This window comes from Gopherus evgoodei, chromosome 4 (assembly GCF_007399415.2).
Source record: "Gopherus evgoodei ecotype Sinaloan lineage chromosome 4, rGopEvg1_v1.p, whole genome shotgun sequence".
NCBI lineage: Eukaryota > Metazoa > Chordata > Testudines > Testudinidae > Gopherus > Gopherus evgoodei.
The window spans coordinates 103,704,202-103,731,314 of record NC_044325.1 but is presented as its reverse complement, the minus strand read 5'-3'; the positions used below and the strand labels follow the sequence as shown (position 1 = coordinate 103,731,314).

General features: G+C 43.6%; 1 protein-coding gene across 1 annotated transcript in view; it reads right to left on the bottom strand.

Moving 5' to 3' along the window:
* Positions 1-5,802: 5,802 nt before the first annotated feature.
* Positions 5,803-27,113, bottom strand: part of SCUBE2 (signal peptide, CUB domain and EGF like domain containing 2) — a 72,471-nt gene continuing 51,160 nt past the window's right edge. Inside the window, exons 18-24 of the mRNA XM_030562132.1 lie at positions 21,423-21,593; positions 17,472-17,639; positions 15,797-15,958; positions 14,293-14,490; positions 11,085-11,237; positions 8,453-8,532; positions 5,803-7,554 (exon numbers count right to left, since the gene is read on the bottom strand). Of these exons, the coding sequence (XP_030417992.1) occupies positions 7,402-7,554; positions 8,453-8,532; positions 11,085-11,237; positions 14,293-14,490; positions 15,797-15,958; positions 17,472-17,639; positions 21,423-21,593 (1,085 nt within the window). The 3' untranslated portion in view covers positions 5,803-7,401. The remainder of the gene's footprint in view (positions 7,555-8,452; positions 8,533-11,084; positions 11,238-14,292; positions 14,491-15,796; positions 15,959-17,471; positions 17,640-21,422; positions 21,594-27,113) is intronic.

Below are 27,113 nucleotides of genomic sequence, written 5' to 3'. Positions count from 1 at the left end.
GAGGAATGACAGAGTACACACGTCTGTACAGCACGTGTGTCTGATCCCTGTACAGTCCATGAAGATGGACACACACCCAATTGCATTGTGGGGGGGTGTCTCTGTGAGCTCATAACAGTACACACAAGGGTCTAAGCTGATACATCAAGGTGTTCAGATGACTGCACACAGGCCATAGCCATCCCTAACTAATGCTGTTGTCAACACCAAGTTTTACTTCCGTAGTATTGCATGTTCTAATACAGTAGAGGTCAGGGAAGGCCACATTCTCACAGATCATACCCTTGTGTGTTCTATGGATGATTTATGTTAGATGCTGGGTTGTGTTGGGAAGTCACAGGAGCAAATAGGTGAGAAACTATGCCTTGATTATCTGTCCCAGCTGCAAATGTCAAAGAGAGACAGATTTTTAAAATGATACCAAGTATGAGATCAGTAAATATTTTTGTTTTCCATATTGCAGCATCCTTCTGTCATCCTAATGCTACAGACACAGACGCACAGACTCACGATCTCTATTAAATACTATACAGAAATAGCAAAAAGACTCTAGTCTTTAGTCCAGTCACTAGCATTCCGGTTAGTTATTAAGCTGAATGAAACCACTGTTTTCACTGTGAATAAAAGCCTTTTCACAACTTTATTTTTGTAAGTTGGCTGACAGAATTAGCACCTATGCGAGTGAAAGTGTAATAATTTTGCTGCTTGAGCCAGGCAGGCTACCCAACCACATCCGTGTCATCATATTTAGATTGATTTGCAACATCCTGGCTTTTCCATCACTTCCCCCCGAAATCAGTACCAGTACATAAAAAAACATTAACATCAGAGCAACACAAGTGAATGAGGCAAGGAATGTGCAGTGGGGGGTAGCTACCTGCACCAGTCTGTTGCCTTGTGTGGTGTAGGGAGGGAAGGACTGCCAGGGTGGTTGTATTTCAAAGGTGGTAATCCTACTTATCATGTCCTCCTGGAGACTCCTATCCTCAGCCCCCTCCCCCAAGACCCCATTCTCCCTATCATGCTCCATACTCTCCCTGTCCTAAGGGGTCCCCTGCTCCACTAACATGCCCTCCTCCCTGCTTAATCACCCCATTCCCCTAACTCGTCCCCCATCCCCTGCCCTTAGACCCCCACTCTCCTTCCTAGCCTAGAAACCTGCTGCCATGCCACTCTCAGAGCCTGCCTCAATGTGCCTCTCACTACACCCCACACCCTGCCCCTATCCTAAGACAGCCCCATCCCTCCCCTCTTCCACTGAAGGGACATGGTGTGTTGTCTCAGGGCAACACCTCACCTCCTGCCACGTGTGTGCAACAGGGGAACCTTTAGCAGCAGTCAATTCACCAGCACCACTTGCTCTCTGCTCAGGTTTCCATTCCACAGGGGCACTGCCTGTACAGTTGAGGGCAGAGCTAAGAGGGGCCGGCTGAGCACTCGGGGGAGTGCAGACAGCAGCACTGGTTGCCTTGCCTCCCAACATGGGGACTCAGAGGGGAGTGGCAGGATCGTGTTTCCCTTCCTACACAGGCCTCACAGGCTTGACCCAGCACTGCAGTGCACCCCTTTGGACTGAAAGGCAGCAGCTGCTTTAGGACAGGAAATGAAGAGGGATAATGTATCTGATTGACAGTGCAGGAGGAGGCCGGGTGGAATTACAGTATATAGAATTTGGCCAATACATTAGGGTAACACAGCCAGACCCAAGTCAGACATTCCATGGAGGCTGTCAATGATCAGTGCGGTCAGGATTGCAGTTTTACTTCTAATCCAAAATATAACATCTCCAGCAGCATAGCATCCCTGGCCTGTGGCTCCAATTCTGACTGAGTGCCTCCTGCTCCATCACTATCACATCCTACACCACCTCAAAGGTCTCCCATTCAATCTCAGGCCCTGCCACTGCAATACTTCCCTGGCTCTCGTGTAGTTTAACATCCTACAATGCCTCTCTCGGCCAAAGCTCTCTGTTCTCACAATTGGCCAAGATAAGACATACAAGATTGACTTGAGGCAAGTTAGGGAAAGGACACAGCTGTTACTATGTAGATTACACAGAAACAAACATCACTGGGAATCTGGGCTATTGCCTCGATAATAAGCAAGCACTGAAACTTTAATCCTTTGCCGCCAAGTTATGTTCTTTCTATACACAGCTCCCCTTGGCTTTGGGGAGGGCTGCTCAGGCATAAGTGGAGGCAGAATTTGGCCCTGTGTATTTTTGTGCAGCTTAATCACTCTAATAACATCACATACACACACAAAAAAATCACTCAAACCCTATGCCATGTAGTTAAATATAAGTAAAATCTTGTTCTCCATCTTCTTTTACTCTCAACTTGCTGTAGACATGGCAAACATTTTATGTAAGTGGAGTGTGATCTGCATAAATTGCATGTACTGTACGTATTTGTCTTTATCACTACTGGGTGGGGCCAATAGTCATATGTTAGATAAAGCCTCTACGTTTGACATCCAACTGTGTAGCTGCAACTGATGCTGTCTCATGAACTGTGTCTCCTCAGTATGCATAATATTAAACTGTAGAAACTATACTATTAGCATTACAAACACTGCTAGCTTACTTTTGGCAACAATATTGGCATGTATTTGAAGGATCCTAATAAATAATAATACTTAGCACTTACGTAGCATGTTACATCTTCAAAGTGCTTTACAAACTCTAACCTGATTTGGGTATCAGCACAGCTTTTCCCGATTGTATACCCTCTGGAAAACACGGAATATTTTTTCCAAATCAAGTGTTTTGCCTTTAGGGGGATTTACATACTGCTAATGTCACCCATTCTTGGCAGGACAGGATCTGAGGAGCTTCTGTGTGGTACTATGTGAGCTATGGCAATGGCCATGATGTGTCCTGAGATAGTGAGTTTGAAACAAGTTGTTTCAAAATAAAGCTCTCCCCTGCTTTTCATGACTTTTCAGATATTCTAAATATCCCAAGGTTATTAGCCCTGAATGAGTTTTCAGTCTCTTCCCTCCTGAACTGAATGACAGTTATATCTCTACAGGCTGCTTCTGTGATAGCAGTCTCACATCACCATCTTAGCCTCATGAAAGATACACTCTCTAATCTTTGCCCCACAATATTCTCCATCTTTTTTATTCAATTCCATATGCAGATTCCCAGACAAAGTCACGACTCTGATCGATTAGTCCTAGGCTTTATGTTCACAGCATATTTCCTCCCACCATAGCGCACAGAAGAAAGCACAGTCAGGACAGTATTCCAACCACCTTTGCCATTTTAGAGCCATGCACAGGGTACAAGGCAAGGTCGCTTTGTATGGACCCAGTCATGCAGTTTTTCTGCACACAAAATTCCCATGGACTATCGTATAAAAGTATGTGTGAACAAAATACACATGCTGCAGACCATCTTCAACAATCCAACTTCTGTCTTAAGTGACCACTTCAAAATATTACAGTCGTTTCCAGTACAAGTGTGGCCTTACTTTAGTTAAATTAGACCATGAACCATTTATCCTGGCCCTTTGGGTAGTCATTTAAATGAAATTTCATTGTAAATTTTTAAAAACTAGACAATATTACCTGGTTTGGATTTTTATTTTTTAATCTAAATGATTCTTTGGATGCACTGACATCACTGGTAAAATTCCCAGATATTTCAATGAAGCTAGGGTTTAGCCTTAAATTTACTGTGCGAACCGATTAGTTCTTCATTATAGTAATTATTGTGATTGTAATTTTATATCATAAACTGACAAAATGCTTTGTAGCTGTTACATATAGTTAATTCTTTGAAATATGCAGCCAGTAGTTTACCCACTTCTTTTTTATATCTACATATTAGTCAATTTCAAGATTATAAACCTTTCTGTATTTTCCTCATGGTATTAAATATTATAATCCAAAGATAACACAGTTTTTATGTTCTTCAAAAACATGTACAATTTTGTATGACTGGGAAAACTAACTAATTACAGAGAATATATAATAAAATATAACATACGTTACCAGGACATGAAGTTTATCTCTTGTGGGATAACTTGCTATATACCCTTTAGTCTGAGCAAAATACTGTTTTGATAATAGAAGAAAACTGAAAACATTATCCAGTGGTTTTCTCATGCAACTCAAAAGTCACTGATTTATTTCTCTTATTAAGAGTATCATGTAACAATATGAAACTTTTTACATAATTTACAGTCATGACAGCAATCCTCATGAATCCACTTCATACAAGAGATGGTAAATCATCCAGTTAGTGCTAATATTTTTTTAAGTTAAATCCTATTTTATAAGGTTACACATTTTCTGAATTCTTTCTTGCTGTGAAAAGAAAGTCACAGTCTACAAACACGATGTAGAACACAAATTAAATGTCTACAGCACTATATCTACAATGACTAGCCTCCCTATGGAGTTAAAATTCCAAGCACAATTTCATTTTGATATAGTGATCAGTTCTCTCTATAATTAGGTGGCAAAAGTGATTTCTCAGGATAAGAGTCCCCTAGTCATTTTACACTGCAAATCAATAGTGAAATCTACAGTGTGGATCAGAGTGGAATTTTGCTCATACTATTTAGCACAAAGGTCATGCTAAAAGTAAAACTAAACATTGCTATTAAGCATTTGCCAAAACCAAACATTGCCATGGAGCAAAAATGATTCTTCTTTATAAAGGGCAGAATTCTCCACTCAGTTCAGCAACATAGATCTTGCCTCTAATACTATTCTTTCCCTACGAACTGGGAATATCCACTGACAACAATGGAAATCTCCACAACAACCTGGGAGAATGGAAAATCAGACTTGATATCCACCATGTGGGTTTTTGGGGAGCAATTTGCCATATGGAAACAATATGGAAGTAAAAATTAATTTAGACACAGCGTGAGAAGCAGTGAAGTCAATAGGAACCTTTTCATTGTCCCAGCATACACTGGAATTGGCCCACCAAATTCACCAACATACAAATACAACATGTGAATGTTTCAGAACTTTCTATTGTTGGTCCCTCTTTTAAATCAATCATTTTAGTTGATGTCTCGCTGGGAAATAAAGTTGAATTGTTTCAGCTGCTTAGGTCTATAGCAGTTGTATGAACTGGGTTTATATCCCCAGCAGCACATCCAAACCACAAAAAAGTCAGTTCGCATGGGCATCGGTAGTGTGGCCTGGAGGCAGAGGCATGGCCTTGAATCCTAGCCAAGGAAAGTACTAAAATCTAATACTACATGTATTTTGTGCACAGAAACCAGTTGAAGTCTTGCATGCTGCAGAACTACAGCACTGAAATCTTATTGCATTGTGATTCAGGTACATAGCCTTTCAGTGGCATTCATTTACTCTTATAAGGCAAGTAAGAGATTTTGAATGTCTTCTCTTTGTACATTAGTTTCATCCATTCCACTGTAAACATGATATTATTCTCATATAATAGTTATATACCCCACGCTAGTGCAATGAAGCCAAAAGAGTGTTACTGTTTTTGCAAGCAATTCCTTGGTTCCAAACTCTAGTACAGGGGTCAGCAACCTTCGGCATGCAGCCCATCAGAGTAATCCACTGGCAGGCTGTGAGACATTTTGTTTACGTTGACCATCCACAGGCATGGCCCCCCACAGCTCCCAGTGGCTGCGGTTTGCCGTTCCCAGGCAATGGGAGCTGCGGAAAGCGGCACGCACTGCAGGGATGTGCTGGTCGCCACTTTCTGCAGCTCCTAGTGGCCAGGAACGGTGAACCACAACCATTGGGAGATGCAGGGGGCTGTGCCTGCGGACTGTCAACATAAACCAAATGTCTTGCGGCCCGCCAGTGGATTACCCTGATGGGCCGCATGCCAAACGTTGCCGACCCCTGCTCTAGTAAATATAGCATTAGTTACGATCATACTACAGGACCTCAGCTTGTAGAGTCCTGTACCTTTCAAAAAGAAACACACAGTAAAAGCATTTGGATCAGAAATGCTTGCTATTTCCATCTCACAGCACTTCCAGTGACTAATCCCTAGAGAGACAGATACTGGGGCCATCTCTGGACTGGAGGGATTTGTACACAATCTCCTACATAGAGCAGCAAAAGCATCTCTGCTGAGAAGATTGTGAACAACCACAAGATTATGATGTAATTTAAACTCTGCCCAGACCTGCAGTCAGCCAGCACAAACAGTTCAACAAGAGTAACTCTCCATAGGGATTCTTTCAGGATAACTTCCTAGCATGTAGGAAAGATGGTGCAGTGGTTAGGACGTTGGCCTGGGAATCAGAAAACCTAGGTTTAAGTCCCTGCTCTGCCAAATTTCCTGTGTGATCATGGGCAAGCCACTTAGTCTCTCTGTCCCTATCTGTAAAATGGGGATAATAGTACTTCCCTACATCACAGGGGTGTTGTGAGGTGCCCATTACTATGTGTGAGAGGTTAATGTAGAAGTGAATATTTAAAATGGGATTTGGGAATTAATATGCCATTGCCCATATATGAGCATTTATAACACTCCATTTTCAAAGAGCCAAAGCCTCTTTCCTGGACATAACCTAAGAATAAGGGCTGTGTGGAAGGGGAAATATACAGGGATCTGGCAGAGAGAAGCCACTCTGCCACTTCTTCAAACTCAGGGCTCCAGGAGCTGTTGCACCCATACCCACAAGGGAAATTGGCTGGTGGATCAGTTTGATCAAGGTCTGATTCATCATTGCGGTACTCCCATTTTACTCTAATATAACGCCACTGAAATCAAAAGAGAGACATCAGCAGAAACTGGAGCAATGCAGTGGTAAATCTGGTCCATAGAGTTTAGGCTGAAATTTCATCCTTAGTTTACTTTGCCATGCATAGGTACTGTACCTAGTATGACACACAGAGAGAAATTCACATCTTGTGCAAAACTTGGATTTACTGGTTTGGTTAAGACCATTTCAAACTCTGCTCTGAATTTCCTGGCAGTGCAGGTTTGAGAGGGACATCAAACTTGTTTTCACCTTCAAACAGACTGAATGTGAGTGCAGCTTTCTGGAGGTGACAAGCCTTAATTACAGCCCAGAGCCACACGGCAGCACTTAGCATGTCCACATTTATTAGCTTTTGTGTTACTGATGCAGCAACAGGGCAGAGCTCTGAAGATATCATGCCTGGCATCATTTGATTACAGAAAACATTCCCAGTCTCTAATCCAACAGACACTTAACCCGGAGAGCATCTTGTGACCCGAAAGGGATCATCTGGAAAGGAATCAAAATTCTGTTTGCCAAACCATTTATATCAGCTGTGAAAGCCAAACTCTGCAAACGAGCTAATTGGAGAGCTTCCCTACGGTCTCTCTGCCAGCGTGCAAAACACTCAGACACAGTCCCACCCACTGCAATGCTCTGCCCCATCGTTAGGGGCTGTTTAGTGTCTAAAATGTAGGACCAGTTATTTGTAAGGCCTCAAAAATCTGGAAACTTTAGAGCGCAGCAGTCGAATAAAGGATCGTGGGAACATCTCTCTAGACTCTTGTGCTGTGTACTTGAAGTAGTTCTGCGGATGTGCCAGGACATCAAACAATGCCTTTATCAGCTTCTTATCCTGAAAAGGGTAAGGCAGATTTGTTACTGTCAAATTACAATCAGAGTCACCGACACTTAATCACCAATGATTCCATAAGGAATTGTTTTAATAGAAGCAATGGCCTCGAATTTTTACTTTCCCATCACTAATGTGGGCTCTCAGATCTGCACAGCTGGAGTGAAATCTTGCCACTGACTTCAAGGGGGTCACGCTTTTGCCCCTGGTTTTTATTTCAATACTAGCAGATCCAAGCATTTACAGAAAGCAGGATATTGAGTTGAAGTCTGACAGGAGAAATGTGCTTTTTGGGTGAAATCCACTCCACTTGCCTGAGTACTGGGCTCTGTATAAGGTGGAGTATGATGTGTGTCAGAGAAGTGAAATCAGTCTCCCCAATCTAGGGTTAATAACTGCAGGGCCCTCACTCCCTCCTTCAAGGCTGCTATTCTGTGAGCTGGAACAGCCGCCCTTGTCTCTCCGTGCCAGTTGTGCAGGGCACGGGATCCAAGTAGATATAAGCCTATGTCCCCCTCCTCAAGCTTGGTCCCATTGCAGCCTTCCAAGATGGCCTATGTGAAGCCAGCCTGGAGATCCTTTTCCTGGCACTTTAGAGATGCATAGGCACCCTTGTGCCGCTGCTCCATCCACCCCTAGGCAGGAGGCTTCATTGATGCTGAGGCCTGGGAAGGGGTATGCACTGATTTAGCACTTCCCTGAAGTGGCTGGACCTATAGAGCTAGTATAGAGGTCTTGGAAGGCATTAAAGTTGCTCATGCAGACAGCCCAAGAGAGGGCCTCAGTGGGGTGAATCCCATGTAGGGAAGTAGCTTCCCTAGCACAAGAAAGTGTAATTTACCATTCTGTATTAATCTCTCCATTAATTCTCATACCAAAGATTTAATAGAGGAAAATTTACCTTAAGTATCTCTTGATGATTTTCAGATGCATAGAGTCTACCATCCCGAACTATGTCTTCTATTAGCTCCTGGTAATCCTCTGTTGGGGACACATATAAGCATTCGCCTGTTAGATTCAGCTGCATAATCAATAAGGGCCAAATTCCTCCTTTAAACACACGAGTGAGCTGCTGGTGACTGGACGCAACAGGAAGGGTGGTGGGCTTGTAGGTTCACATTAACACCAAACATCTGGCTCTCAAATTAGCAATCTTTGGTATTTCAAATGACCTTCTATAAATACACTGTGCTATTTATTATGAGGACACAAGCTGAGCTATTCATCATCAATCTGTCAAAGGCAAAAGAAAGCAGCAGCCTGGGACAGCTCTGTACTGTAACCATGTGGCATGCTTCAAACTTATTATGTTGCTAAAGAAATCCACACAAGATCCATCTTTAAATATTCTGAATCTTTTGCTGGCTTCTTCATATAATAATCAAAAACTTTCTTAAAGAGCAGTTACAGTTGATCCAGGGCAAAACCCTCCCAGGCAACAAAAGCCTTAAAAGGAAGGAAAGTCCAAGCTAAGGGCGAGGTCTTCCCCCAACCAATGAATTACCCACTGTCGGTGAGACACTGCAGCCAACCAGAGAAGGGCCTTCTGCTCCCAATGGGTACAGGGAAATGTTACACCTCGCTCACTCTGTCTGACAAAGCCTTAACTCCAACCTCACCAACAGTGACACAGGTGCAGAGGAGACATCTGGGGTGAAGCTCTGGCCCCACTGAAGTCAATGTGGTTTTTTTGCCATTGACTTCAGTGGAACCAGGATTTCACCCCTGGGATTCCAGGTGAAGGGCTGAGTTTTGGGAAGTTTCAAGGGTAAGCATGAGGTTGGAGTTAAGGGTGAAGGAGATGAATGTGTGCAGTCAGAGTCCAATGAGGCACAGTAGGCATGTACCTAGGGGTGCTGGCATTCTAGGGGTGCCTAAAAGTTACATGTGGATTAACAGTTCCATTTTTTACAGAAAACACAAAGGTCAGCTGTGGGGGGGGGGCGCGCTAAAGATACTGTGCCTAGAGAGTGTAAAGTGTAAATCTGGCCCTGTGTGCACTACTGTGTGTCCCTCGCACAGCCTGACCAGCTTCTTAAGGCTCATCGGATGTGCATCCCTGCCGCCAAGGGAAAGATGCTGCTGACAGGAGAGGTTGTTGGCAGGAAGAGAGTTCCCCCACCTCCTCTCACAGCCACTGTGGTAGCACCTACAGGCCAGGTCCTTTTTGTGCTAGGACTTGACAGACATATAACAAAGAGATAGTTGGTGTCCCAAAGAGCTTACAACTGAAGTAAAAAATCAGACAACAAGCAGATATAGATTGGGGGGCGGGGGGAGAGCACAAGGACACTAAGAGACAATACTGGTCAACAGACTAGGCAGTGGTCAGAGCATGCCAGCTGCCTAACCAATGTTGAGTTTTTGTAGGCAGCAGGCACAGTGCAGTTTTAAGGAGGGATTTAAAGGACACTGAAGTAGCTTTGTGGATATTTACAGGGAGAGGTTTCCATGCATAAGAGAAGAAAGTATGAAAGTTCTTGTTGGAAAATTTTACAAGCTGACAATCAGACTGTCATAATCTGCAGTACGGAGGTGGGAGTTGTTTATGTGCAATTACGTCAAGTCCTCCGTTCATTCAACCACTTGGCTAAGTGAATTTAATGCCAGATAAGCACAGCATCATATTTTTTGTCACTGGAAACACATTGATTTTACAGTGCATAAATATGCAAAAACTTTCTGTGCTTAGATGCAAGCAAAGTGCATTAAAATAAATAAAAGCAGACTCTAATAGAAGTAAAGTCAGTCAAACTCAATGCTTCAATTGACACATCTTAAGAAATACTCCCCAAATCATGCAGGTATAAGCCTTGGGAATGGCAATAAATTCAGATGGAGACAGGGTATTGCTTCCTTCTGTGATGCTCCAAGTTTCTACAGACTTATCCCATACTGACCCAAAGAGCACAAGTATTCAGGGAACAAATCATGTCCAACTTCACCTGCTTACCAGGAGACCTGTACTTGAGTGCCAAGTTAACTAACAAAAGATTCAAAGGCTATTCACTGTTACTACTGTAATAACCTATTGCAAAGGAGCATCTTTTCCTTGCATGTTTTTGCGTCTCTTTTTTACATTATTTACAATATTGTGAAATTAGCACCAAAAAAAATGCTCTAAAACTTCTCCCAAAATGTTAATTTGCAGTTTGTGAAACAACAGGGCAAAGCAAGCCTAGGATTTTGTATACACTGACATTTTTGCAGCTCCATCAGTGCTAGCAGAGCATGAATGGAAGCACTAGCATACACCAGCCAGAAGTGTTTAATCCACCTAGTCATCTAGACTGTCTCTGAGCAGAGTTTGACAACACAGTGGTAAAAATGCCAATGGACAGTCTATGCTAACATTCTCATGGCCCACGTTAGAGCAGCAATAAACATAGACTAAGTGTCAATGCCCCAAGGGTTCCATTTTTTAAGAGTTCTATCTGTTCTATAATGTGCTCCACCTATCCTCCAGGGATTGAAAGGTTCATGCTCTCACTGTAATATTCTACAGTATTTATCACCTGTTAATAGCCACTTACCATCGTATGTTACATAAGGCACCTGGAATCCTTTGGCACTATTCCCTTCATTCGACTTGAACTGGATCCACAGTTTCTTAGACCTAGACGTGAAAGCTATAGGGCGTTCGTAGGTTTGGCAGGTTTCATATGTGGTCACAGAATTGGAGGAAGCTTCCAAAGAAAATGGACAATATGCAGCTGTTAGACAACTCTTAATAGGCAGCAGGTTTAAAACAAATAAAAGGAAATATTTCTTCACACAACGGTGGCCTTCACACCATCCTCTGGCAAGAAAATAACAGGGTTCAAAAAAGAACTAGATAAATTCATGGAGCTGGATCCATCAATGGCTATTAGCCAGCATGGGCAGTAATGGTGTCTCTAGCCTCTGTTTGCCAGAAGCTGGGAATGAGCGACAGATTACCTGTTCTGTTCATTCCCTCTGGGGAACCTGGCACTGGCCACTTTCAGAAGACAGGATACTGGGCTAGATGGACCTTTGGTATGACCAAGTAGGGCCGTTCTTATGTTCTTAACTCTTCAGTTACTTAGCGATTAAAAAACACATTAACCTATTGTGACAAAAATGCTTTTATGGTAAGAGAATAACCAGAATACAACAAGTTAAATAAGTGCAGTTTTCCCCCTTGTTTTACAAGCATTAGTGTGCCAAGATTTTGCTGTTAGTCTGAACTGTTTTGGGCAATAGCCAGAGCCAAATTCTGCTCTCAGCTACAGGAGGCCAACTCAGGGCCACCCAGAAGGGGGGGCAAGTGGGGCAATTTGCCTCAGACCCCACATGGGCCCCCATGAGAGTTTTTCGGGGGCCCTGAAGCAGGGTCCTTCACTCACTCTGGGGGCCCCAGAAAACTCTCGCAGGGGCCCGGGCTCCCAGAGCTTCTGCCGCTCCAGGTCTTCAGTGGCAGGGGGGACCTGCTGCCGAAGTGCCGGGTCTTTGGTGGTAATTCGTTAACGGGGCGCCCCCGCCGCGGGTCTTGGGGGCTTCGGCAGCGGGTCCCGGAGTGAAAGGACCCCCCGCCGCTGAATTACTGCCGAAGCGGGGGCCCCCCATCACAGAAGACCCCAAGCCCCCTGAATTCTATACGTGGCCTTGGGCCAACTTCCACCCAAAGAGTCTAATTGGAAAGGACAACTGTAGTTATTAGCTGAAATACTTTAGAGCTCTTTGCAGAGAAAATTCATCTTGCCTCTGGGAGGTGCAATCTCTCAGACAACAGGTAATCTAGCAGTGCGGCAGGCTGACTGAATCAGGAGACAGCCCAGCCCATTGCCCAAGGGTATGTCTACACAGCAAAAAGCTGTGCATGGACTAGCCTACCTGAGCTCGTTTGAATGGTGTCTCCACAGCACATGTAGAATCAGACTCAGAAATGTAGGGGTGGAAGGGACCTTGAGAGGTCATCAAGTCCAGACCCCTGCCCGGAGGCAGGACCAGCGCAGGTAACAAGCAATGGAGACAGCGCAGCACAGACCCTGGGTAGGTGTTCTGGTGGCTTGCTCTCTCAGAAGCCTGTACTATGCTGTGTTCACTGCTTGTTACCTGCGCTAGCTGGATTCAGCCAAGGGTAGGTCAGCTTCTGCTGCGTAGACATATCCTGAGTCCAGGCACTGGGGAACCAGAGCTGCAGAAACTGAGGACTTGTCTGTGGACAGAGTGCTTGTATCCAATCTCCACAATCCCTTAACAGAATCATTTCAGTTCTAAGTTCAAGCGTCTTTACCCCACAGGCGCTGTGCAGCTTGAGAGGTGTTACTATAGCTCTACACTAGCCCGATGAATGGTTTGTGGAGGTGGGGCATCAGAGTGACTGGTCAGTGCAGGCTCTGTTTTTTCTTTACCAGGTGACCTGCAGTTGGTAAGAGGGCCTCTGCGACCTTGATCTCTGTGAAGCAAATTGGAGGCTTGCTCATACCCTGACCATATAACTTGGCACCATAATTATTTTCATAAAATATTTTTTTCTTCTTTTCTTTCAGCTTTTTTAAAACATATTATTTGTGAGATGTGCCAGCGCCAGAAACTGAAATGGTGTCTCCACAGCACATGTAGAATCAGACTCAGAAAAGGAGGGGTGGAAGGGACCTTGAGAGGTCAACAAGTCCAGCCCCTGTCCGGAGGCAGGACCAAGTAAGCCTCCAGCATCTCTGACAGGTGTTTGTCCAATCTGTTCTTAAAAACCTCCAATGATGGGAAATCATAACCTCCCTTGGAAGCCTATTCAAGAGCGTAACTACCCTTGTAGTGAAAAAGCTTTTCCTAATATCTACTCTAAATCTCCCTTGCTGCTGATAAAGCCCATTACTACTTGTCCCACCTTTAGTGGACATGGAGAACAACTGATCACCGCCCTCTTTATAACAACCTTTAACATATTTGAAAACTGTTATCAGGTTCCCCAGATCTTTTTTAACTCAAGGCAATACAGGCCCAGTTTTTTCAAACCTTTCCTCACAGGTCAGATTTTCTAAACCTTTTATCATTTTTGTTGCTCTCCTCTGGACTCTCTCCAGTTTATTCACATCTTTCTGAAAGTGCGGCACCTAGAACTGGACAGCACTCCAGCTGAAGCCTCACCAGTGCAGAGGCGAGCAGAACAATTATCTCCTGTGTCTTACATACGATAATCCTGTTAACACACCCAGAATTATATTGGTCTCTTCCTCAACTGCATGACATTGTTGACTCATGTTCAGTTTCTGATCCACTATAATCCTCAGATTCTTTTCAGCAGTACTACCACCTCACCAGTTATTCCTCATTTTGTAATTGTGCATTTAAGTTTTCCTTCTTAAGTGTAATACTTTGCACTTGTCTTGATTGAATTCCATCTTGTTGATTGGCACAAGTGGAATGGGCATCAATTCGGATGGTATTAGTATTTGATCGGTCCAACCTGGGCAGAGATCACCTAGAGGTAAAAGCACCCATAACTCTTTAGCATTCATCAGCCCTTACAAATGCTATATGAAGGTTTCTCACAAAGATCAATGACATATTTCAGCTTTAGGACCTCGATTCATCAGGATTTCCAAATTCATTGTCAAATGCAACCTATATTTCTCTACTCTTTAGAACTAGGCTTTAGGTGACTGGCTTTTAGTTTATGCACCAGGCATGGAATAAGCAGGAGAATTCTGTTCTTCACACTGAGGTCCATCGGAAAAAGACAGACATTGTATGGTTTGGAAGATATTTCAGACTTACAACTCTTTCGCATCACCAGGTAGTCTCCGCATTCATCTTCTATTGGCAGAAATATTTCTGGAACCACAATCAGAATGCGGCGATTCGGAGGTGGATTTATAATCCATGTACATTCAGTGTTCGCAGGGTAATTCCCAGGATAGTTTGGGGATTCAATGTATCCAGTAAAATCTCCAAGTTCACCTGCACAGTGTCGATCTGAAAAAGGAACATATCACCCAGTGCCGGGGCATGAGGAGAGGGATATCTAGAGCCCTCTCTACAGTCATTGTCAGCAAGAGCAACAGACATATGAACCCATTCCTGTTTGTATATGAAACAGGTGCACTCCTCTGCCAGCTGCACATCAAACTGGTCCCTGCTTTTGCCTCTGTTTCTTTAAATATGAGATCAGGTCTGAAAAATAAAATTAGGAGCAGAACTAGCTATTAGCACAGAGGCATACGGTGGCTGAGGCACAGTCACTTGCAAAGGAGATGTAAAACATGACGATGTCAGAGTTCTCCACTCCCTCACATCCAGGGTAACCTTTTTATTCTCAGCTTTGCACAGGGGTAAGTAACTACACAGGGTGTAAGGTATTGGAAATTCAAATATATGGTGCACAATGTCTGCAACAGCTCAGAACAGAGTGACTTCTGCCCCATACATTCAGAGGATGCAGTGTGCATGCCCCATAAACCAGACCTGCTCCACTGGCTGCTGTCGAGGAGATGCAAGGCCATGACCTTGAGTCCCCTCCCTGCCTCTTTTGAAGAAACAAATGCAGAAGAACTGGGATTCTGACTAGCCCCTGTGCAGGATGTTTTAAACACTCTTCTTGTGCACCTGGGCAGGTCTAGGCACTAGCTGCCTTATAATATTGTTAAGGCTGTGGCATGCCCTACGTTTATAAAGAGATGCAGTTACTAGAAGCAGACATATATAATCAGGGTTTCATCAGAGAATTTTCTCTTCCCCTCATTTTCCTTGCTTTATGCCCTCATCTTCCCACACTGCAGCCACCACTATTCAGAACCCAACTGGGACTCCCTTGAGGACCTGTTTTGTAATAAGCTGGAGAGGTTATTGTTAAGAAGCCCAGAGAGCAAAGCGAGTTGCCTGAGCAACATTCCTCCCTCACACTTGCCCAGGGACAGAGAAAAGACGACTAAGAACCCAACCAAATCTCTTGCATTACATGGCAAAGCCAACATCTACCAGCAGTACCCAAGCGTGGCCCAACACTCCCAGGGTTGATCTTTCTCATGTGCGGACTGGCAAAATTCAATTACTGGTAGCGCAATAATACTACATGCCTCATTCACAGAGCTGGATGCCGCTATAAGTTATCTGGGGACGTAACTCATGTGTGGTGTAAACAGGTGCAACTCCTGTGACTTCTCTGTGGTTATGCCCACTTGTACCAAAGCTGAATTCGATCCCTAAAGTCCTCATTTTGGATGCTAATGACTCTGGCCTTTTTCATTTCTAACTGGCTGAGAAATCCATGTGTGATACTTACTTTTACACTGGGTTATGTTTGTTGATCCATCAAAATCAGTAGTGGTGTTTCCAGGACATGAAATACAATAATTTTGACCAAATTCAGGTTGGTAGGTCCCAACTGTGCAGCGAATACACCGGTGAGTTGTAGTATTATAAAAATGACCAGGTGAACATTGAACTGTAGGGGTTTGTAAACATGTAGTACAGTTACAAAAGTGCTATTATGACACTAGAAAGTAGTTTTATATATGTTTTTATAGGGCTTATTATAAGCTAAGTAAATAACTAATGTTATACTTGCGTGGAGCTACAGCAATAAAAGGAAGGTGTACTAGGCTCCTGACTGCATTTCCAATATAATAGCTCTTTTTGTGAGGCCACAAATATAGCTCACAGTGCCACATGCTATTTCCTGTCTATAAGTTAGAAACAGAAGAGAGAAAGAGAAAGAATGTGTATCTGTCTGTCGGGGGCAGGGAGGGGGAGAGAGAGAGTAAATAACAGATAGTGAGTAGAAGAACATTTCATTGAATGGTCCAGCCCTGGTGATTTGCTATGAGTAAAACTAACTGTATACACATATGTATGATACATATATCAACTGAACAATTCTGCCACACTTAAAGTACCATACTGCCTGAACAGTCTTGCTGAAATTCATTGACTACACTACTCACTGTAATTAAGAGGAGAAGGATTTGGCCCTTCACGATTTGTACATTTGTTTTTGCAGGTCTTATGCAATGCTCAGTGAGTTATATTAGAATCATGCATTATAACCCCTGCCTCCTGGTTACATATGTCCCCTTAACCTTTTGTAAGGATGTGGGGCAAAATTCTGCACTGGATTTACATCCATGCGTCTCCACTAGAACCAATTTTGATTACTGTTTGCAAAAAAATATACAATGCTGCTTACAATAAACCTATGATTTTAATGCAAATATTAACAAGAAACTCCTTTGTCATTAAAATACCATCACCACAGGATTCTCATCTGGGGATCAAGTGCCAATTATGTGGAACCTCCCTTAACTCAAGTTTTCAGAGGGGCTTCTGACCCACATGCTGCCCATTAATCATGTTCCAGAGCATCCTGGCCAATTCCATTTTTAGCCTGGTCATAAAGGACTCTCTTTCTGCAGGAGCTAGTCAATGGTTCTGACTGTTGCGGATCCATCTCTCAGAACCTACTGCTCTTTAGTCAGACCCTAGGTTCCTTTATCCATATCCCTGGTTTCCAGTCAGCACATAATTAACATTCTAGCCAGTTTGGGTACTTTGGCCTCTGTGATCCCAAAGGGTTAGTGTTGCTATGATTGTGTGACTCCCTTGTGCATCCATCCATTCTGGTACTAAGGGGACCATCTTGCTGCCAGCAATCACACAGAGACAGTCAGCCCTCCTTTGTCCTTGAGATTAATACCTGTTTTTTCCTATGTTCTTTCCTATCTGTCTTCACAGATCGTCATGACAAATCATTGACCAGGTTCAAGATATCTGCCAGACTATCTAGTAGTCCCAAAATGCCAAAAAACTTGAGATGTAAGAGAGCTCCCACATGACTTGAGCCAGGGGAATGACACTAACGTGTGAAAATTCTGGGAGACAATAGCTTTAAAGAGGGGATGTATTTCGCCCTTTAAACTTTAGAGTTCATGCAGTTTCATTGTATCTCTTCCTGATCTTACCTTTCGTCTCGCAGTCCTGAAACATCGATGCACTGCTGTATTTTGTTGTCAGACCTCCTCCACATGGAAAGCAGGATGTCCTGCCAGGTTCAGGTTGGTACGTTCCAAAGGGACATGGCAGACAGGGCTTGAAGCCATCAGAGGAATATTCACCCAGTGAGCACTGACCTAGAGGATGTAAATACACATTAGCATAAACCTGAACTTCATGGAAGCTGTCAGGGCCAGCTCTTGCTTTTTTGCCACCCCAAGCAAAAAAAAAATAAAAAACTGGGGGGTCGGCACGGCGAAGCAAAAACCCCCCAAACAAACAGAGAGAAGGGGGGCAGCCAGGGCTTCAGTGGGGTGCTCACCATGCGGCCCCTCCAGCCGTGCCGCCAGCCAGGAGGGCTCTGCACCGCTCCAGGTGGCTGGGAGGGAAGGACGCGGCTGCACTGCTGAGTTTGCTGCAGGGCATTCCCCACCTCTGCCCTCTACAGGGCAGCCAGAGCGGCAAACCAAAAAGAAAAAAAAAAAAAGGGCGCCGCCCCTTGGAATCTGCCACCCCAAGCACAAGCTTGCTCGGCCGGTGCCTGGAGCCGGCCCTGGAAGCTGTATCATGGCTGAAAGAGTATTACGCACCCGCTCCTCAGCTAGTGCAAATCATTTGAAGATCTGGTCATAAGTATGAAGTATGAAAGTCTGAAACCAATTTTATGCAACAAATCATGGGTTGAAATAAGATCTCAATAAGTACATGGCTGGAATCATTTACAGGCTTTAATACAATGATATTTGGAATAAAATTGGTTCTGTTTGTGCTACACGTTGCCTCAAAATTGTAGGACAACATTCCAGCCCTTTTTCCTTCTGTCCCCAAAATGGACACAAATGAAAGCAGGAAAAATGCAGTATTACTTTGCATCCATTTTCTTTCAGCCCTAATTGCCTGCACTACACACAACTCTCTGGGCATGTGACACAAGTAATCAAGCAAGGGAGACTGCCAGTACAACCCACAGGCGGTACTCCGAAACAAAGTCCCACTTTGATCCACTATTACATGGAGGGAGAGGCCTGCTGAGCTGGAACTCCACAGATTTTAGGGAGCCGGAATTAGGGACAATAATTGCAATTCCAGTGCAGCTCTGTTCCCCTGCTGCCTGTGGCTTCTCTCATTCAAATGGAAGCAAGAGACAGCACCTGCCCCATAGAAGTTGCCTATTGTAACATCAAAATGAACACTAACCGGTGCACAAACACTGGTGAACTCTTCAGTGAACCTGGTCTGAGGAGTTTCACATTCCATTATAAAAGAGTCTCTCATGGACTAGCCCACTAATAACATTTTTAAGTCATAGAGCTGCAGATTATGTAGACTCTCCTGTCATTTTGTTAATGAGCTCAGAGTCTATAAAACAGGCAGCTGAACTAACCTAGCCCTGAAATTATAACTAGCAGAAACCCAGATTTTGTAGAATTCACAATTTATTTTTATTCTATAAGATGATTATTAATAATAATTAGTAATGAAACAAACACTTTATTACTGTATCGCCCTGAAACCCCACTCCAGATCAGAGATTGTGCTTAACTCCATAGAAACACATACTGCACCACAGTTCATGACTCAAAATACTCTTGCCCTCAGATTCTGGGTCTTTGATATTGTCTCCACTTTGAATTGCTTTGCTCTGCTACAATATGAAGGTAGGATTTACCTCACGGAACTGATTCTCTATAGACTCTGTTGGATCCTTTATGGAAATCTCTGAAATAAAATCTGTCTTCAAAACTTTTAGCAAGCAATTGATTTCAATGACAGTGGTAAGTAATTACACTGCTCTGGGTGACACAGAAAGTGCTGCAGTTGTTCAGCCACGCTGAGAAATTTTGTCCTTTTAAAGAGCTGTTGCGATAATAAACAGTTGTTAGTTTTAGTTTATAGCTCCAATAAATCATTCCATGAATGGCTGTTTTGTTAAGGAGTTAAATTAGCCTTGGCTTCATTTCAAAATATTTGACTAACAACAAAAAGGGCATTAACTACTGGTCATGATCAATGATGAAGAATTTTGTTTATGGCTAACAAATTCAGTTTAATAATGAGCTTCTCCTTAGCATATTATAGGCAGAAGGTAAAGTAATGTTATCTGGCTCATTATACTGAAATTGAATGGTGAAAAATATCATCCTAATTCTTGACTCTAATTTCTCCAACACAAAACACTTTTATCCAACCTTCTGCATTTTGTGGATACCCATTCATTTGCTCCTGGCTCTTTTCAAGTCTCTCTTTATTTTATAGGTATTTCTGTAGCACACATCTCTGTAGTGTCTGTGAGCCCCACAAATATTAATGAACTAAACCTCAGAACATCCCTAAGAGATTTAAAAAAAAACACAGACTACTTTCATTTTAGTGACAAGAAAAATGATCTACAGAAGAAGTTAAGGATAGTAAGGTTCATTTTGAAAAGCAGCTAGCCAATTTAGGCACCCAGAATCAATGACCACTTTTGAAAGTCAGGCTAAGTCACTTGCCAAGATCACACAGGAAGTCTGTGGCAGAGACATCTGGAACAGAACCCTGATCTCCTGTATCTCAGTTTTGTGACCTAACTGTGAGTACGTCTTTCCTCCTAAGTGCTTCTCCTTTATTTATTTATTTATTTATTTTTTGACTGAAGTTATTTTACTGGTTTAGATTTCATTTTTTAAATCAGGTGTGACTTTTTATTTCCAGACTTTTCTTAGATCTCTAGCTTCACATTATACACCCCCTAAACAAAGCAGGGCCACCCAGAGGATTCAGGGGGCCTAGAGCAGGGCTGGGCCTTCGGCGGCAATTCAGTAGCAGGTCCCTCTTGGAGGGAAGAACCCGCCGCCAAATTGCTGCCGAAGAATGAAGCGGCAGCAGTAGAGCAGCCTAAGTGCTGCTGATCGCAACTTTTTTCCCCCTGCCGCTAGAGGCGCTTGTACTCACCGGGCGGCGCTCCAAGTCTTCAGCAGGACTTCAGTGGCGGGTCCTTCACTCGCTCCGAATCTTCCGCTGCAATGAAGGACCTGCCGCCGAAGACTCGGAGTGAGTGAAGGGCTGCCACTGAAGTGCCACCAAAAACCCGGAGTGGCTCATGGGGCCCCTGCAGGGCCCGGGGCAAATTGCCCCATTTGCTCCTTCCTCTGGGCAGCCCTGGAACAAAGTAATGGCCCAATACAGTCTTTAGATACGCACAGGGAGCTCAGTCAAAGCCTTGTGCACCCATCCAAGGGCAGAAGCTATGCCCTGAGACCAGCGGCAGCTCTAGCTTTTTTGCCGCCACAAGCACAGCAGTCAGGCAGCCTTTGGCTGCTTGCCTGCAGGAGGTCCCCAGTCCCACGGAGTCAGCAGCTTGCCTGCGGGAGGTCTGCCGGTCCCGCAGCTTCGGCATACCCACTGCCGAATTGCTGCCAAATCCACAGGACTGGCAGACCTCCCACAGGCATGCTGCCGAAGGCAGCCTGACTGCCGCCCTCACAGGGACTGGCAGGACGCCCCCCATGGCTTGCAGCCCCAGGCACATGCTTGGAGCGCTGGTGCTTGGAGCCGCTGCTGCCTAAGACCCCACAATGTATGTGATCACACAGTATATCTGAATGAAATCTACTCCACTGGATCTCTTTTTCTCAGCAGCTTTGCCATTTGCACATTACTTGTCTTGACAAATCACTTTTGTTTGTAGCTATGTGCTGTAAAACCCACTCTGGAGGAAACTGAGTTGAATTCAATATTTCAGAATCACATACAAAACGCAGGGAAGAATCACAGCTGCCACTCCATTTTTAACTTACCTCGTTGTTCTGTACTGCAGAGGTCTTTTGAGTGTTGGGTGATCTTACATAGCACACATGGTTCTTTCAAGGTGAGTGAAGTAAGGAGTGGCAGCATCATTTCTGTGCCTTTGCTAGCTCTGTAGCGTGCAACAGCCTTACCTCCACATTCAGATATATCGCGAGCACCAGCAAATTTTTGGTTTCCTGGGTTCTGAGGACTTGGGCAAGGTTCACAAGTTATTTGTCCTTCCTCGTCTTGGTATGTTCCATTAGGGCATAAAACACAGAGTTCCTGTTCCCCATCATAGTATGTTCCAACACTGCAGCTAGCTAACGACAGGAAAAAACATCTGGTCACCAAAATTCAATTTATTTCTTCAAAGCCAGTAAGTTAAATTGTCAGGTACCAGGCTGCTGAATGATCGATTGCAAATTGATGCCTTCTACCTCTAAGGCAAATCCACTAGAACAGAACCATGAAAATGCATGGGGAGAGAATGTTCTAGAATTTTGCATAGAGTGAAATGTTTCCTGTGAAGAGAAAACCAATTGCTCTAGTATAGTGCATAGCGACAGAGACTCCATCAGACTGTATAGACTCTTTTGATTTTCAGAACAGATATGGGACATTGAAATATAGAAATTGCCCTATTGGGGCAGATTTATGGTCCATCTAGTCCAATATGCCATGTCTGACAATGCCCGCTGGGGTGCACAGGGTGAGTTCAGAAGGAAGTACCTCTGCACAGCCGACAGCCACACCCATGGGGGTGGTTTGCACACAGTTGGTCCTAGCAACTGACTCAGTTCTCATTGGTGGCTCCAAGCAGCTGTGTGTGCACCACTGTGACACACCCTGAGATCTCACCTCAGCTGGCATACTAAAGCTAGTGAGGGTAGCTATCTGTGACAACAATTAGTGAAAGGGCATGTCTGGCCCTCAAAGTGCATTAAGTCTCCTCTTACAAAGCAGGCAAAAAAACTCCCAAAGGATACCACTGTCAGAAACGGTGCTGGATCAGGAAGAAGGTCATGAGCCAGTTTAAAACCAGGGGAGAGGCTTCAAAGGGCTGACAATGGAGAAAGTATAAATTTAAATATTTTATTTCTGTTTGTTGAACTGAATCAGAAAGTTTAATTTCAACTCAGTTCTATGTTAATATGTGTCCCCCCCCCAATGCTACTGTGCTTTATGGGAGTTGTAATTCAAGTGCCTCATGAGGTCGCTATTGTCTTCTATGGGCTAGGATTGCCATACTACATCTCCCAGGATGCAGCATCATCACATAACTTCCATGAGGTACCGTGTTGACTCAACCAGATGGGAGACTGTGGTGAGTCAGAAGAGATGTAGTCCAGGAAGGGGGTCTGCCTCACAGAAAAAATGGGGGCACAAGGCACCCAAACTGGAACTGCAGAAGCATTCGAGACTCAGATTAATGTCAAACTGATCCAAAATGAAATGTTTTGATTCAGTTCAACAAATCAAATTCTTTCATTTCAGGTCAACCCAACCCAAAACAAAATATTTAGTTTTGAATTTCCCAACTGCAAATCAAAAAATGTCAGCATTTTTCCCAGGAAAAAACTTCAGTTTTGCTGAAACTACATTTTCCATCAAAAAACATTTTGACAGAAAATTCCTGACCAGCTCTAACAAACATGCTTTTTAAACTGTATATGTCATAAAGAGAAGGGGAACATTGTCAACATTCACTCCTTCCCCCTAAAATAACAACAGGTCAGGCAGTAGCTCACCAATAGCCAAAATCTGCTTTGGTCACATCCCTGCAGTTTTCTCCCTGCAGGAGTGCAACCAAGAGCAAAGTTTGGCCCCCCACCATCTAGGCTGTGAAGTAATTTCCTGAGCACTCATTCCTGTTGGGGGCATTAATTTCAAAATGGCATCCTCAAATCAGGCTTGCATCTATGTGAATAACCCTTGCCCGATCCATAATTTGATCATTCTGGAAGTTGTTTTGCTAAATATAACGAAGAGAAAACATGAAATGTTCAGCCCTTTTTGGAGGGGAGATAAAGATTTCACAAAACAAGCCACAAACCTCATCATTCAACTCTCCATCATCCCTTAAGATTTTCATCAATCAAATGACATGGGGTGAAACCCTTCCAGCCACAGAAGGGCTGCATAGGCCTGATGCTCAGCCATATCATTGTAGATCTGCCATCCAGAGGGTCAGGAAATACAGAAGCTGTACTTGGGGATTCCACAACCCCTGCCCACCAGGGAGCTGAGTGACACATGGAGATTGTAGACACATCTAGGAGTGCCTGGGGCATGGCCACTGCAACTGTAAGCTGCCTAAATCTGCTTATAAACTTCATTCTGGGGGGCTCACAACCTGTAGATGCCTATATACAAATGCAAGAAGTATGGGTAATAAGCAGGAAGAACTGGAAGTGCTAATAAATAAATACAACTATGACATTGTTGGCATTACTGAAACTTGGTGGGATAATACACACGACTGGAATGTTGGTGTGGATGGGTAGAGTTTGCTCAGGAAGGATAGACAGGGGAAAAAGGGAGGAGGTGTTGCCTTATATGTTAAAAATATACACACTTGGACTGAGGTGGAGATGGACATAGGAGACGGAAGTGTTGAGAGTCTCTGGGTTAGGCTAAAAGGGGTAAAAAACACGGATGATGTCATGCTGGGAGTCTACTACAGGCCACCTAATCAGGTGGAAGAGGTGGATGAGGCTTTATTCAAACAACTAACAAAATCATCCAAAGCCCAAGATTTGGTGGTGATGGGGGACTTCAACTATCCAGATATATGTTGGGAAAATAACACCACGAGGCATAGACTATCCAATAAGTTCCTGGACTGCATTGCAGACAACTTTTTATTTCAGAAAGTTGAAAAAGCTACTAGGGGGGAAGCTGTTCTAGACTTGATTTTAACAAATAGGGAGGAACTTGTTGAGAATTTGAAAGTAGAAGGAAGCTTGGGTGAAAGTGATCATGAAATCATAGAGTTTGGAATTCTAAGGAAGGGTAGAAGGGAGTACAGCAAAATAGAGACAATGGATTACAGGAAGGCGGATTTTGGTAAACTCAGAGAGCTGATAGGTAAGGTCCCATGGGAATCAAGACTGAGGGGAAAAACAACTGAGGAGAGTTGGCAGTTTTTCAAAGGGACGCTATTAAGGGCCCAAAAGCAAGCTATTCCGATGGTTAGGAAAGATAGAAAATGTGGCAAAAGACCACCTTGGCTTAACCATGAGATCTTGCGTGACCTACAAAATAAAAAGGCGTCATATAAAAAATGGAAACTAGGTCAGATTACAAAGGATGAATATAGGCAAATAACACAGGAATGCAGAGGCAAGATTAGAAAGGCAAAGGCACAAAATGAACTCAAACTAGCTATGGGAATAAAGGGAAACAAGAAGACTTTTTATCAATACATTAGAAGCAAGAGGAAGACCAAGGACAGGGTAGGCCCACTGCTCAGTAAGGAGGGGGAAACAGTAACGGGAGATTTGGAAGTGGCAGAGATGCTTAATGACTTCTTTGTTTCGGTCTTCACTGAGAAGTCTGAAGGATTGTCTAATACAGTGAATGCTTACGGGAAGAGGGTAGGTTTAGAAGACAAAATAAAAAAAGAGCAAGTAAAAAATCACTTAGAAAAGTTAGATGCCTGCAAGTCACCAGGGCCTGATGAAATGCATCCTAGAATACTCAAGGAGTTAATAGAGGAGGTATCTGAGCCTCTAGCTATTATCTCTGGGAAATCATGGGAGATGGGGGAGATTCCAGAAGACTGGGAGGGGGGCAAATATAGTGCCCATCTATAAAAAGGGAAATAAAAACAACCCAGGAAACTACAGACCACTTAGTTTAACTTCTGTGCCAGGGAAGATAATGGAGCAGGTAATTAAAGAAATAATTTGCAAACACTTGGAAGGTGGTAAGGTGATAGGGAATAGCCAGCATGGATTTGTAAAGAACAAATCGTGTCAAACTAATCTGATAGCGTTCTTTGATAGGATAACGAGCCTTGTGGATAAGGGAGAAGCGGTGGATGTGATATACCTAGACTTTAGTAAGGCATTTGATACGGTCTCACATGATATTCTTATAGATAAACTAGGAAAGTACAATTTAGATGGGGCTACTATAAGGTGGGTGCATAATTGGCTGGATAACCGTACTCAGAGAGTAGTTGTTAATGGCTCCCAATCCTGCTGGAAAGGTATAACAAGTGGGGTTCCGCAGAGGTCTGTTTTGGGACCGGCTCTGTTCAATATCTTCATCAACGATTTAGATGTTGGCATAGAAAGTACGCTTATTAAGTTTGCGGACGATACCAAACTGGGAGGGATTGCAACTGCTTTGGAGGACAGGATCAAAATTCAAAATGATCTGGACAAATTGGAGAAATGGTCTGAGGTAAACAGGATGAAGTTCAATAAAGATAAATGCAAAGTGCTCCACTTAGGAAGGAACAATCAGTTTCACACATACAGAATGGGAAGAGACTGTCTAGGAAGGAGTATGGCAGAAAGAGATCTAGGGGTCATAGTGGACCACAAGCTTAATATGAGTCAACAGTGTGATACTGTTGCAAAAAAAGCAAACGTGATTCTGGGATGCATTAACAGGTGTGTTGTAAACAAGACACAAGAAGTCATTCTTCCGCTTTACTCTGCGCTGGTCAGGCCTCAGCTGGAGTATTGTGTCCAGTTCTGGGCACTGCATTTCAAGAAAGATGTGGAGAAATTGGAGAGGGTCCAGAGAAGAGCAACAAGAATGATTAAAGGTCTTGAGAACATGGCCTATGAAGGAAGGCTGAAGGAATTGGGTTTGTTTAGTTTGGAAAAGAGAAGACTGAGAGGGGACATGATAGCAGTTTTCAGGTATCTAAAAGGGTGTCATCAGGAGGAGGGAGAAAACTTGTTCACCTTAGCCTCCAAGGATAGAACAAGAAGCAATGGGCTTAAACTGCAGCAAGGGAGATTTAGGTTGGACATTAGGAAAAAGTTCCTAACTGTCAGGGTAGTTGGACACTGGAATAAATTGCCTAGGGAGGTTGTGGAATCTCCATCTCTGGAGATATTTAAGAGCAGGTTAGATAAATGTCTGTTAGGGATGGTCTAGACAGTATTTGGTCCTGCCATGAGGGCAGGGGACTGGACTCGATGACCTCTCAAGGTCCCTTCCAGTCCTGGAGTCTATGAGTCTATGAGTAGTGGCTGTTTAACTGGTTATGTTCTTACATTGGCACCCATCACTGCAATATTAAAGAAGCCCAATCACACACCACCCACATCTTCCCTCCACAACTCCTGCACTGGGCCCTGTGCAAAGTCCATTTATTCAGGGACAAAGATTCCACACTTATTCATATCTGATGTTATTAGAAACAACTGGCTACCTAACAAATCCCTTTGCACAGACTGTGATAACAAAGTACTTGATGCTGAGGATCCACTACTCTCTAGGAACTGAAAGTGCTCAACACCTCTTGGAGTTAGTTTCAATAATGGTAGAAAGGTACCCAAAAAGCGCAGACTGGGAAAATCAAGTCCTAAAAAGCATTTTCACGATGTCTGTAGAAAACGTCATTTCTGTATTTCTATCCACTGTCTCCTCTGAGACTTGCCACACGATGCAAGACTGAAACAGCTCCTGCTGACAGTGATGATCAAAAAATTACATTTTCATGCATCTGACAGCTGCTAATTATTAAACCTAAATATTAGAATTAAAGAAGCACCAACAGGTTCTAAAGATTTATGCCTCCTTGCTTAAAAGGCAAGAGTTCCTCAGCCCTCTCGAGTACACAAAGGGTATTTATTCCAGATAACTCCATGTGGATA